Genomic DNA, 14197 nt, shown 5'->3' on the forward strand with positions numbered 1-14197 from the left:
CCGGATCGCTTACTTCTGCTTTAAGGCTCAGTTTCTTGGACTGAGGTTTTGACACTTTTGTTTCATATTATTCACACCAGCGGCACACATGAAACATCTGCCCTTTATTCTAAACATGACTGTTAAATATTCACATGCAGCAACATCTGGATGGAAACCCACCGACCTCGACCTCGGCCTCGGCTCCAGATGTTCTCAGGGTCACACGGGACAAATCAAATCCGCCTTGACAAGAAGACAAACAAAACACATCTGGGAGAGAAACCTTCGTCCGTGTGTCTTTGAACGAGTGGTGAACTAAACTAAAAAAAAAAACAACTAAAAAAACCAACGGTCAGAACAGCTTTGGAGGACTCGTGCGCTGCTCGTGCACTCTGCCTACCTCTCCGCAGACACACGACCCGATTCACACTGTGGTGTTGAAAACTCATCATGAGCCACCGTCCGTCATCATAGCCGCTCGCTCCACCAAGAGATACGATGTCTTCCACACGCCGAATTCCTCCACTCAGTCCTTTTACACCCTCATTGTTTCTGTGCTCGGTCGCCTCGCTCACGTTTTCACACATCTCACATCTCACGTCTCACCGTCCGTGCATTCCTTTCCTTGACTTTTATTTTGTAGGCCGTCGGCCGTCTATAGGGAGCCGAAGCGGAAGCAGGAAGTAACGGTCGCCATGGGAAACTCAATTCGGAAAAAGTCTCCATGTAAGTGAACGGGAGTCAAAAGTTTTATTTTGTGATCCGATTGAATTGTGCCATGAGAAAAAAAAAAAAAAAAGACCTTAAAGGGATAGTTCAACATTTATGGCAAATTGGGCCATTGCCATAACCCCTATAGTCGTCATAGCAGTAGGTTCGTTACCTTTAATTGTCGGTGCAAGCTGTTTTTAGAACGGCGGAGCAGAGCCTTAAAGCTGCAGCAGGTTCACACAGCGACGCCGATGAAGACGTTCATGTCGGTGGAGCAAAGATATGGAGGAAAATATAAACATGAATAAAATAATGTATTAAAATGTAGAAACTGTAAAGAGAAATAGGATAATTACACAATATTAAGCATTAATTAAACACAATTGCAGTTAATTCTGAATTATGATTAAAGAGATAGTTCAACATTTTGGCAAATTGTCCCATTGCCATGATCCCTATAGTCATAGCAGTAGGTTCGTTACATTTAATTGTCGGTGCAAGATATTTTTAGAACGGCGGAGCAGAGCCATGAGCTGCTCAGAGCTACGCTAAGGAGGCTCATGGGATTTCTTGGTTTCCCTCATCAAACTCATCAAATACACAATCCAACAACTCCACAACGCTCTGGTGGACAAGTTGTGACCTGCACATTCAGGTTGTTGTTTTAGAGGGAAATTCATGCAAAACAGCTGATGAACGTTGCCTTCAGGGACAGTTTTTCATCAAGCAGTCTCTGTATTTCCCTCTAAAACAACTCTGTCTGGTAAAGTTCCAGTCCATAGAGCGCCTTCACACTAAATACATTCTTCCGTTGCCGTTTTACGATAAACTGCTGATTTTTTGGCATGAAATGTGATGTTTTAAGTAGGCTAAGGTCATATTTTTTTCTCATGGCACAATTCAATCGACTCCCGTTCACTTACATGGAGACTTTTTCCGAATTGAGTTTCCCATGGCGACGTTACTTCCTGCTTCCGCTCAGGCTCTCTCTCTCTATATACGTATATATATATACAGCTTTCCTGACACATTAAGAACAATTTTGAAGAGTATGCAAATTACATAAAGGCACATTTGTATGATGCTTTCACACCTCGTCGTTCTTTCTTAAAACCACGCGTTTAAAAAGTGCATTTTGTTCTGTCCTTTAACTGTATTTTACTCTAATGCAAAGGACCGGATGTTCACGAGGTGACGAACCCGTCAGGCTGCACATTATTAAAAACAACAACGACAACCCATCAGAGCTATTAATTAAAGAGTCACCGGCGTGAATATTATGCATATCGAGGCCGTGCACAGGCCTTCAGACGACCGCAGCTCTGCTCCCTGTCGGGTCTTTTGCATCGTTGTAGTCGAACAAAAAGGATTTACTGTATCTGACAGAGTTTGGGTGAACATAGATATTGTGTGTGTTTGGGATATAAATGGAGTGCTAAAAGTTTTTTAAAACATGGATTTTCATTTTAGCATCACTTGAAATAAAATTGTAATTCAAGATAAAACAAGCTTCTTTTGTCTATTTTTTTGTTGTTTGTTTGTTTAGTTTAGTTTAATTTGGTCTTTGGTTTGACACAGCACCTCATTGTGCAATAGAAATTATAACTCAACATAAATACAGCAGCTAGACAACCTCCAAGAAAAGATGAGAAAACAAAAATGAAATTAACAAATAAATAAAGAAGGTGTTCAATAGACATTCAGACCAAGAAGGTATAGGCTGAAACAAATCTTATTTTGCCTATTCTATTACAAAACAGGTTATGTTACACTATGCAATCTACTGTTTTTGCATTTTTATCAACAAACAAGGTCAAAAAAGCTGTACAGCATAGAAGGCACCACATTACATAGTTTTAAATGATAGATTCTTGGTCTTTTATTGAGACAGGCAGATAGATATGTTGGCACAACAGAAGACGATAGAGTTTGTAACTTATGTGACATCCAAGAGGTGGAGAATGAAATTCATTTTGTGTTCTACTGTCCTTTCTATGACTCTATAAGACAAAAACTGTTTAGTAAAGTAGATCCAAATAACGAATTTGTGTGGTTAGACGATGCTGAGAAGCTAAAACTTCTTTTTCATTTTCTTTATTTCTTGAAAAGGCTTGGGCAACGAGACGAAGAGCGATATATAGTTGAGTACTGAAAAGAATCTTAAACTGTTTATTTGTGTCACACCTGTGTGGCAGATAACACCAACAGGAAGGACTGTCTAGTCTTTTTTTCTTGTATTTGTCATTAAATGTGTCTTGTAATCCCATATGGGATGGGCCACAGTGGCATGACACGAAAAAAAAAAAAAAATCATTCATTCTAAATTATAGAAGTTGATCATCTTACTTTTACGTGTTTTTTTTTAAATAGGCCTATGGTTATTGTTTGTAGGTAATTTTTCAGATTATATCATAAATTGACGGCATCTTTGTTTTGTGTTAGCTCAGATTTTTGTCTTTGTGAATATACATGCCCCTCTGAAGTTGCGATGACTTTGTCATTGTCATTTGTCATTTTATTTTTTTGAACATTTTCTGAATACAGGTAGCGTGTTGTTTCTCATTTTTGAACATAAGCGGTGCAGTTGTAAAGTTCACCAGTTATTCTGCTGGAGACGATGCACCGCCACTTCCACACAGAGAAAACCTCACAACCTCGAGAACACACTGAAACAGAAGGAGGAAGAGGAACAAGAGAGTGAACAGGAGATGGAAAAGGTCTGGCTTCTGGCTGCTCTGAAGGAAACTGACCAGCGATTAAAGAGCAATGATGTCAAAGAGCAGGAGGAGGAGGATGAGGTCATCCTCTGTTCATTCTGCAGACGACCTCATCATGACTCTGCAGGATCGGACCACGAGAGGGGTCAATGGAGACCAAGAAGGCCCGGCTGGACGAGCTGGAGAGAATTAAAGGTCACAGAAAATAAAAGCGTGATATTTAAAAAGAACACACACACTTAGTCTATATTTGTACATTATTAACAGGTGTAGAAACATAGGCTGTCATCGTTATTTTCCAGTCACAGTTTTTGGAGAAAGTTCATTAAAATTCCACCAAAAAATAAAAATAGGAAACATTATTATGTTTGTGGAAAACACAACAAACTAGCTAGTAGCATACACAGTCTCTGAGTTGGAGAGAATTTAATTGAAATCTGATCACACCTAAAAATCAAAAGTAAACAGATAAATGCTCACCAGCCATGTTACATGGATTCAGATCACACATTTTTGTGGGGGGAATGTTCTCTACAACGTAGGTGTTGGGATATGTGATTCCTAAATCCAACAGACATTTGGATGGATCAGTGCATGTGCAGACCATTGAGACCAATATTTGATATTTTTTCCCACAATGTTTTATTTGCATAATGAGGTTTAACAAACACATGACATAAATTAATTGAACACTGAACAGACCAGGGCTTACTACAGTTCATTGACGGTCCCTTCAAAAGTCAAATTAAATGCATTAGTTTTCAACAGGTTGAAAGCCTTTGCAGCTTTGTCGTTGTTAACCAGTTCAAGTACGGTGCCATACTGGAGTTAAACAATGAAACGACGAAAAGCAGGGTTTATGGAGGTAGATTTGTGTCTTTATTATTCAATCAAAAAAAAGGTTGCTTCAATCCAAAAATATATTTTCAATAAAAAAATCTCCACTTCAATAAAAAAAAACCTTTTCAATCAAAGAAAAAAAAGTGTTTGAATGCAAAAATATAGTTGGTTGAGACTCAAAGAAATGCATTTGAACACTGTTTTGTTGGCAGTGTTGTTCTCCATCCTACTGAAAATAAAATATAGCATAACATCAAACACAGTAAATTGTATAGTAATAATATTTTTTAGTCTTGCATATCATTCCAAAACTTATTTGAATGATAAAACAGATGAAATATTGGGAAGGTTTGGTTTTAAAAGAGTGCATTTCCGTCCTCCTGAACACAAGACGGCGGTGTTCTGAATCTGATGTGACGCTGGTTACGTCGTGACGGCCGATACGTTACGTTACGTTCTTCTCTCTTACGTTACGTTACGTAGATTTCCAAGATGGCGTCGCAGTACTACCAGGAGATGCAGGAGAGCTTCAGAAACAACAATAAAAGCCGAGAGTTCCCGGCTCACACCGCTAAGGTTCACTCGGTGGCCTGGAGCTGCGACGGCCGCAGACTCGCCTCCGGATCTTTCGACAAAACCGCGAGTGTCTTCGTCCTGGAAAAAGACCGTTTGGTGAGTCACTGCGAGGCTAGGCTAGTTAGCATGCTAACGCTAGCCTCGTTGAAATGAATGAGTGAGTGAGTGAAGGTGATAGGCTAAACATTAGTAAACATTAACTAACAAATCTCTTATTTTATCGACTGTAGCTGTTTCAGACATTGAATATTGTCTTAATCTCAAATTTCATATCCCATATAGAAATATTCTGGTCAAATATAAACTTCTCCTCTTCCTAAATTAGCTTAAATCTTGATTTTACAGATGTAACTTTGCATATTGTTTATATAAAGTTGGAACAATCAGTGTTCAGGGTATCCGCGGGGTCTTGAAAAGTATTAAAAGGTGATAAATCAATTTTGGGAAAATTAAGACTCTTAAAAAGTATTAAAAAGTCTTTTCACGACTTTATAAAGTCTTAAACTTTGAAGGTATTTTTTCTGAATTAGCTGTCCAAGAGTTTGAGTCCTAAAAAACATTGTGAAAGTGTGTGAATTTATTCATTTTATTAAAAAAACAAAGATGAACCGGTACATAAAAAAGAAAATAAGATTGTTGTTTTGGTTTTTTGAGAGTGGAGCAATGTTTTTTTTTAATTATTATTATAAACTTTGCCTTTTATTTATTATCCTAGCCTATTTTGAATACTGTTGTATCATAGTGGTCTATAGTCTTTATGAAGGTGAGAAGGTCTTGAAAAAGTCTTAAAAAAGTCTTATTAACTTCAAGATTCCTGTATATATACCCTGGTGGTTCAGCTAAATGTACTCTAATGTTGTTAATGTGTGATTTTACTCAGATTATTTACCTTTTATTTAGTTTAGTGGACTGTATCTGACTATTTATGTGATTGGGTTTTATAAACTTTTCAAAACACAAAGTTTTCCATTGTAGCATCACTCTAAAAATGTCAATTCAAGACAAAACAAATAGTGTTTGTTTGTATTCAGGGAACAGCTGCTTTCCTTAAATGACAAATATAAATGTTGTTTTATCCCTATTGCAATTAAATGATCAATCTCTGCATTAAGTTTTTACCTGATAATGACAAAAATCTGCCTGAACTCACTTTACTCATGATAATTATTGTCGTGATTAGGGATGTCACGATTATAAATTTTCTTGGTACGATTGTCAGAGAAATAATTACGGTACTCCGATTACCACAATTATTATGCATTAATTAATTTCACAACAATATGAATGTGTAAAATCAAATTTAGCCTATATTGTCAAAATATAATTACTCATGTTTACACAAAATATTTCAAGTATCCATTAATATATGACCAATTCTTAATCCCCAGGGGAAGTGTTTGAAATATTCAAGTCATAAATTGTTATCTATACCAAATGTTTGCGTTTATTTTAATTGTTTGTTTTTCTTCGTTTTTAAATTAAAAATGACACTAACATTTAAATTCCTAACCATTCAGTGTTACGTTAGATAAATGGACCAGTGTCTGTGCATTTACCCATATTTTTGCGCACATCTGCCAATAAGGTTCCAACATCAAATTTTTGTGAAAGTGACGGTATTTAGGAATCTTTACGATCAATTAATTGTCGTGATTGTAACCGTTTTATTTATACAACTGTGTATTGGTGTGGTTGTTATTGTTGTCCACTGTGTGACCTCGTGTCTGTCCCCAGGTGAAGGAGAACAACTACAGAGGTCACGGCGACAGCGTCGATCAGCTCTGCTGGCACCCGACCAACCCGGACCTGTTCGTCACCGCGTCCGGAGACAAGACCATTCGCATCTGGGACGTCCGCACGACTAAATGCATCGCCACCGTCAACACGAAGGGTGAGAGACGTGTTCACACGGAGTAGAGATGTCACGATTATAGATTTTCTTGGTACGATAATTGTCAGAGAAATAATCACGGTATTACGATTATCACGATTATAATGCATTAATTAGTTTCACAACACTATGTATGTGCAAAATCAAATATAGTCTAATCAATCAATCAATCAATTTGTTTATTTCGGGCATGTCAATTTAAATCATCATCATCACACTTCATCTTAGTTCAAATAATACAATACACATGGCCGAAAGGGAAAGCGGGAGAAGCAAAAGCTTATCTAGTCCCGCCCCCATTACCCACAGAATAAAAATCTTTATCATAATCTTTTCTTTTCTTTTTGCTTTTTTTTACATTTTGATATAACATTCTTTTAAATAATAGTCTAATCTATAGACTAATTACAATGCCAATTATTTATTAAGTATCTATTAATAAAGGACCAATTATATTCTTCAGTCATCTATACCAAATGTTTACGTTTATTTTAATCGTTTTTTTGTTAAATTACAAATGACACGCAAACTTTTAAATTCGTACCAGTTCAATGTTACATTAGGTAACTGGACCAGTGTTTACCTTTACTTTGGCGCACATCTGTCGAGATGGTACCGACATAATCTTTTTTTGGAAAGTGACGGTATTTAGGAACCTTTGTGATAAATTAAGTTGAAAAAATGATGTAAATAAAATAACCCAAATGATGAAGCTAAAGTTGAATCTATCTTGAACGACTCTCAGGAGAAAACATCAACATCTGCTGGAGCCCCGACGGACAGACCATCGCCGTCGGCAACAAAGACGACGTCGTCACCTTCATCGACGCCAAGACTCATCGCTCCAAAGCCGAGGAGCAGTTCAAGTTCGAGGTGAACGAGATCTCCTGGAACAACGACAACGACATGTTCTTCCTCACCAACGGCAACGGCTGCATCAACATCCTGAGGTAAGAAACAAAACATCCTGAGATAGAAACTAAAACATCCTGAGGTAAGAAACAAAACATCCTGAGATAAGAACTAAAACATCCTGAGATAGAAACTAAAACATCCTGAGGTAAGAAACAAAACATCCTGAGATAAGAACTAAAACATCCTGAAGTAGAAACCAAAACATCCTGAGGTAGAAACCAAAACATCCTGAGGTAGAAACCAAAACATCCTGAGGTAAGAACTAAAACATCCTGAGATAAGAACTAAAACATCCTGAGGTAGAAACCAAAACATCCTGAGGTAGAAACCAAAACATCCTGAGGTAAGAAACCAAAACATCCTGAGGTAAGAACTAAAACATCCTGAGATAAGAACTAAAACATCCTGAGGTAGAAACCAAAACATCCTGAGGTAAGAACTAAAACATCCTGAGATAAGAACTAAAACATCCTGAGGTAGAAACCAAAACATCCTGAGGTAAGAACTAAAACATCCTGAGGTAGAAACTAAAACATCCTGAGGTAAGAACTAAAACATCCTGAGGTAGAAACTAAAACATCCTGAGGTAAGAACTAAAACATCCTGAGGTAGAAACTAAAACATCCTGAGGTAGAAACTAAAACATCCTGAGGTAGAAACCAAAACATCCTGAAGTAGAAACCAAAACATCCTGAGCTAGAAACCAAAAGAACCAAAGGTAGAAACCAAAACATCCTGAGGTAGAAACCAAAACATCCTGAGGTAGAAACTAAAACATCCTGAGATAGAAACTAAAACATCCTGAGGTAGAAACCAAAACATCCTGAGATAGAAACCAAAACATCCTGAGGTAAGAAACCAAAACTTCCTGAGGTAGAAACCAAAACATCCCGAGATAGAAACCAAAACATCCTGAGGTAAGAACTAAAACATCCTGAAGTAGAAACCAAAACATCCTGAGGTAGAAACCAAAACATCCTGAGATAGAAACCAAAACATCCTGAGGTAGAAACTAAAACATCCTGAGGTAGAAACTAAAACATCCTGAAGTAGAAACCAAAACATCCTGAGGTAGAAACCAAAACATCCTGAGATAGAAACCAAAACATCCTGAGATAGAAACCAAAACATCCTGAGGTAGAAACCAAAACATCCTGAGGTAAGAAACTAAAACATCCTGAGGTAGAAACCAAAACATCCTGAGGTAGAAACCAAAACATCCTGAGGTAGAAACCAAAACATCCTGAGGTAGAAACCAAAACATCCTGAGATAGAAACCAAAACATCCTGAGATAGAAACCAAAACATCCTGAGGTAAGAACAAAAACATCCTGAGGTAGAAACCAAACATCCTGAGGTAGAAACCAAAAGAACCAAAGGTAGAAACCAAAACATCCTGAGGTAGAAACCAAAACTTCTAGAGGTAGAAACCAAAACATCCTGAGATAGAAACCAAAACATCCTGAGGTAGAAACCAAAACTTCCTGAGGTAAGAAACCAAAACATCCTGAGGTAGAAACTAAAACATCCTGAGATAGAAACCAAAACTTCCTGAGGTAAGAAACCAAAACATCCTGAGGTAAGAACTAAAACATCCTGAGGTAGAAACCAAAACATCCTGAGGTAGAAACCAAAACATCCTGAGGTAGAAACCAAAAGAACCAAAGGTAGAAACCAAAACATCCTGAGGTAGAAACCAAAACTTCCTGAAGTAGAAACCAAAACATCCTGAGGTAGAAACCAAAACATCCTGAGGTAAGAACCAAAACATCCTGAGGTAGAAACCAAAACATCCTGAGGTAGAAACCAAAACATCCTGAGGTAAGAACCAAAACATCCTGAGGTAGAAACCAAAACATTCTGAGGTAAGAAACCAAAACATCCTGAGATAGAAACCAAAAGAACCAAAGGTAGAAACCAAAACATCCTGAGGTAGAAACCAAAAGAACCAAAGGTAGAAACCAAAACTTCCTGAGGTAAGAAACCAAAACTTCCTGAGGTAGAAACCAAAACATCCTGAGGTAGAAACCAAAAGAACCAAAGGTAGAAACCAAAACTTCCTGAGGTAAGAAACCAAAACTTCCTGAGATAGAAACCAAAACATCCTGAGGTAGAAACCAAAACATCCTGAGGTAGAAACCAAAACTTCCTGAGATAGAAACCAAAACATCCTGAGGTAGAAACCAAAACATCCTGAGGTAAGAAACTAAAACTTCCTGAGATAGAAACCAAAACTTCCTGAGATAGAAACCAAAAGAACCAAAGGTAGAAACCAAAACTTCCTGAGGTAAGAAACCAAAACTTCCTGAGATAGAAACCAAAACTTCCTGAGATAGAAACCAAAAGAACCAAAGGTAGAAACCAAAACTTCCTGAGGTAGAAACCAAAACTTCCTGAAGTAGAAACCAAAACTTCCTGAGGTAGAAACCAAACCATGGTGGAGAAAGAAGAGTTAGTAGATGAAACCGACATTTTCTTCTGTCCTGTTGGACATTTTCTCATCTTGAGGGTGACATGATGGTTGTGAGGTCTTGAGATATTTCACGATATGCTGTATGAAGACAGTGTGAGGCCAAACAATTGTTTTGTTTATTTTTTTCTGTATCATTATTTCTATTATCACAGTCACAGATGACATCAATCTCTTGGTTCACAGTTATTATCAAGAGAGAGAAAAAAAACACAGTGTATCAATGCACAGCCGTCATGGTACCATAAATGAAAAATTGAAATTTCCATCTATATTAATCTGAACTCTTCCTAAATTAAATCATTAGTGGTCTATTTAAAAAATGAATATCAACTGCATTGTTTGAGGTCTGAAACACTACATCTTTTTTTGTTATTTTGACCAGTTGTAATTTTTGGGAGAAATTGTTATCAGTAGTTTATACAGAATGAAACACAAACGTTCATTTTACTCAAACACACACCTATTGTTTCCCATACGTAGACCAATGTGGTGCAGCGCCACAGAATCAAGACCAAGACACAAATCGACTATTGCTTTTTTTTTTTTTTTCCATGAACGCAATATCGTTCCGTTAATTCATCTCCGCGTAGCGCTCTTTCACTGTGTTCACACACGAGAGTCAGTGATCCACGGTAAAAACGAAACTTATCAACCAGCAGTGTTTTAATTAACGAGTCTGTGACCGGTCCCATCTAAGCGCAGTATTATACTGTATAGTAGTACCTTTTAAAATGCCTCAGTTCCCCGGTACCACTCTAGTACCGGTGTACCGAACAACCCTACTCTGTGGTCAGGTGAATAAACCGTTAAACTTTGTCTGTGTGTTTGTGTTTGTGTTTGTGTTTGTGTGTGTTTTGTGTAGTTACCCGGAGCTGAAGCCGATCCAGTCCATCAACGCTCACCCGTCCAACTGCATCTGCATCAAGTTCGACCCCACGGGGAAGTACTTCGCCACAGGAAGTGCCGACGCGCTGGTCAGCCTGTGGGACGTGGAGGAGCTGGTGTGTGTGCGCTGCTTCTCCAGGTCAGTGTGTGTGTCCGTCCGCCACCGCCGCTCTGATCCATAATCAATAATCAATACCCGGTCAATATCCAGACTCTTTGTTGCACTTTGATTTCAAATATTCAGTTTGAAAACTTAAAAGTTGTTTTTCTGCTGTTTGTACGTGAACTCAACACAGAGAATCTGTTCAATTCTAATGCATTTATATACAAGTTTAACTCTTTTAATGAGAAGTTGATGGGTTTGCTACAGCAACAACAATATTGATGATAATAATAATAATAACAGTGATTGTAATGATGCGTATATAAACATTATATTAGAATCAGATCAGAAAAAAGAGGATCTGTGATTCTCTAGAAAAGACGACTCACTTTATGAGTGACCTGCTCCTTTAAGAAGAATGAATGAATGAATTTATTTGTTTTGAAATGTGTCTAAAATGGGAGAGGAAAAAAAAGAAATATATATAACAAAAATAATATTAAATCTTTCCAAGAATATTTGTCTTATTTCTTGTCAAAATGTCTCAATTTTAGTCAAAACTAATCTCTTTAACTTGTTTTTAGACAGTTTTCACTTATTTCAAACAAATTTTTAATTGAAATAAGTAGAAAAGTCTTCCAAAGCAAGTTTTTTGTGCTTGTAATAAGAAAGAAAAACTTGCTCCACTATCAGATTTTTCTACTTATTTCAAGTGAAAATATGCTTGAAAAAAGTAAAAAGTGTCTAAAAACAAGCTACTTTTTAATGTGATGAGTCTTATTTCTAGTATTATTAGATTTGTTGTGACTAGAAATAAGACAAATATTCTTGGTAAGATTTTGAGTTTTTGCAGTGTAATGCACAAGTTCAAAATAGGAGTGAGAAGCAGCACTCCCTTTCTACTCATCATGGTTTATATATCTATCTACTACATAAATATCCATCTCAATATACATATTCTACACATTTATCCATATCAATATATGTATACTACATAAATATCCATATCAATGCAGAATATCCTATATGTTTAGCAATTTATTTTTATCCCTCATCTACCATATACCTATTTAGAAATTATTTTCTATTCCTCTTTTTAAATATGTTGTTATATTGATATTCACAGGCTTTTCATTGTTCTTCTTACTTTATGTTTTTTTAATTCAGATATCCTCTTTATTTGATTACAGCCTCCATCTCCTTTTTCCTATATTTTTTTCCAGTAGATTCAGAATATTAATTACTTCATTAATCCCCAGAGGGAAATTCATTAATAATGTAACGTTGTGTGTCTGACTGTGTGTCTTTGCTCTGATTGGATGGATTTGTGCGTCTGCAGGTTGGACTGGCCGGTCCGCACGCTGAGCTTCAGCCACGACGGTAAAATGTTGGCGTCGGCCTCCGAGGATCATTTCATCGACATCGCAGAGGTGGAAACAGGTCGGTCCCAGAAAAAACTAAAACTGATTCTGGTTTTTCCTTTTTCACACGCGGCTCATTAGAGTTGGACATTTTTCATGATTGTTAAAGGGATAGTTCAACATTTGGGCAAATTGTCCCCATTGCCATAATCCCTATAGTCATAGCAGTAGGTTCGTTATCTTTAATTGTCGGTGCAAGCTATTTTTAGAACGGTGGAGCAGAGCCGTGAGCTGCTCAGAGCTATGCTACGGAGGCTCATTATGGGATTTCTTGGTTTCCCACATCAAACTCATCAAATACACAATCCAACAACTCCACAACGCTCTGGTGGACAAGTTGTGACCTGCACATTCACCACGCTATGAGATAATAACACAACGTTACCAGACAGAGTTGTTTTAGAGGGAAATACAGAGACTGTTGATGAAAAACTGTCCCTGAAGGCAACGTGCATCAGCGGTTTTGCATGTATTTCCCTCTAAAACAACTCTGTCTGGTAACGTTGTGTTATTATCTCATAGCGTGGTGAATGTGCAGCTCACAACTTGTCCACCAGAGCGTTGTGGAGTTGTTGGATTGTGTATTTGATGAGTTTGATGAGGGAAACCAAGAAATCCCATAATGAGCCTCCGTAGCGTAGCTCTGAGCAGCTCACGGCTCTGCTCCGCCGTTCTAAAAACAGCTTGCACCGACAATTAAAGGTAACGAACCTACTGCTATGACTATAGGGATTATGGCAATGGGCCAATCTGCCAAAAATGTTGAACTATCCCTTTAAGTTTTAAAAGAGCAGCAGCAGTGGAAAAGATAATAACTTTGAGATGTTGTTCCTCCCTCTTCCTCCTCCTCCTCCTCCTCCGTTGCCGTGGTGCTGGTGGCGTTTTGCAGGAGAGAAGCTGTGGGAGGTCCAGTGCGACTCCCCGACCTTCACCGTTGCCTGGCACCCGAAGCGGCCGCTGCTGGCGTACGCCTGTGACGACAAGGACGGGAAGTACGACAACAACCGCGAAGCCGGCACCGTCAAACTGTTCGGCCTTCCCAACGACTCCTGAGGACAAACCGCTCCGTCTGTTCTCTCTCTGGTCTGAGTCTGGGAGCTGCAGCGACCGCCGTCCACCAGCGGGGGGCGCCGGCTCCACTCATTCCTAACAACAACAACTCTCTGTGCTGTAATATATTGTTTTTTTATGTAAAATATTCCTGTTTTTGATATTAAACTGATCTCTTTGTAACTCCTGAGAGTCCTGAGCAGAGATTTGTCCAAACACCGACTCTAATGCAGCCAGGGTTCCTTCCTACGCAAGTATGGAAAGTATGGAAAAGTATGGAATTTGATTTGATACGGGGCTATTGCACAAAAGTAGAATAAAGAAATCCAGGATAACTGAGTAAGCGCGGCTTGACCGAGTCTGCTCGGCGCATCCTGGCTTAATTGGTTGCACTAACTAATTCTCTAGTCAGTAGACCACAGAGATTGATCACAGATTCACCGATGAGAGGAGGTGTGGCTACTTTCCTCCAATCAACAGGATCTTAATGCTGACGTCAGGTGACTCACCTCTTAAAAATAAAATAAAAAGCACCACTGTCGTAAAGCTCAGAGAGAGGCAACGGACAACTGCAGACTGATTGAATAATCCAAAACTATAATCACAACTCAAGTTCCTTTTACAACAGTTGTG

At 38.2% G+C, this 14197-nt stretch overlaps 1 protein-coding gene across 1 annotated transcript; it reads left to right on the forward strand.

Moving 5' to 3' along the window:
* The first annotated feature begins 4706 nt into the window (after positions 1 to 4706).
* thoc3 (THO complex 3) lies at positions 4707 to 13747 on the forward strand. Its single transcript, XM_085788975.1, has 6 exons — positions 4707 to 4922; positions 6561 to 6717; positions 7463 to 7667; positions 10968 to 11129; positions 12433 to 12533; positions 13404 to 13747. Exons 1-6 carry the CDS (start codon positions 4743 to 4745, stop codon positions 13565 to 13567), a joined length of 969 nt encoding a protein of 322 aa, XP_085645101.1. The 5' UTR covers positions 4707 to 4742; the 3' UTR covers positions 13568 to 13747.
* Positions 13748 to 14197: the final 450 nt, after the last annotated feature.

The sequence above is a fragment of the Trachurus japonicus genome, chromosome 10, assembly GCF_045865225.1.
Source record: "Trachurus japonicus isolate A0001 chromosome 10, Traja_1.0".
NCBI lineage: Eukaryota > Metazoa > Chordata > Actinopteri > Carangiformes > Carangidae > Trachurus > Trachurus japonicus.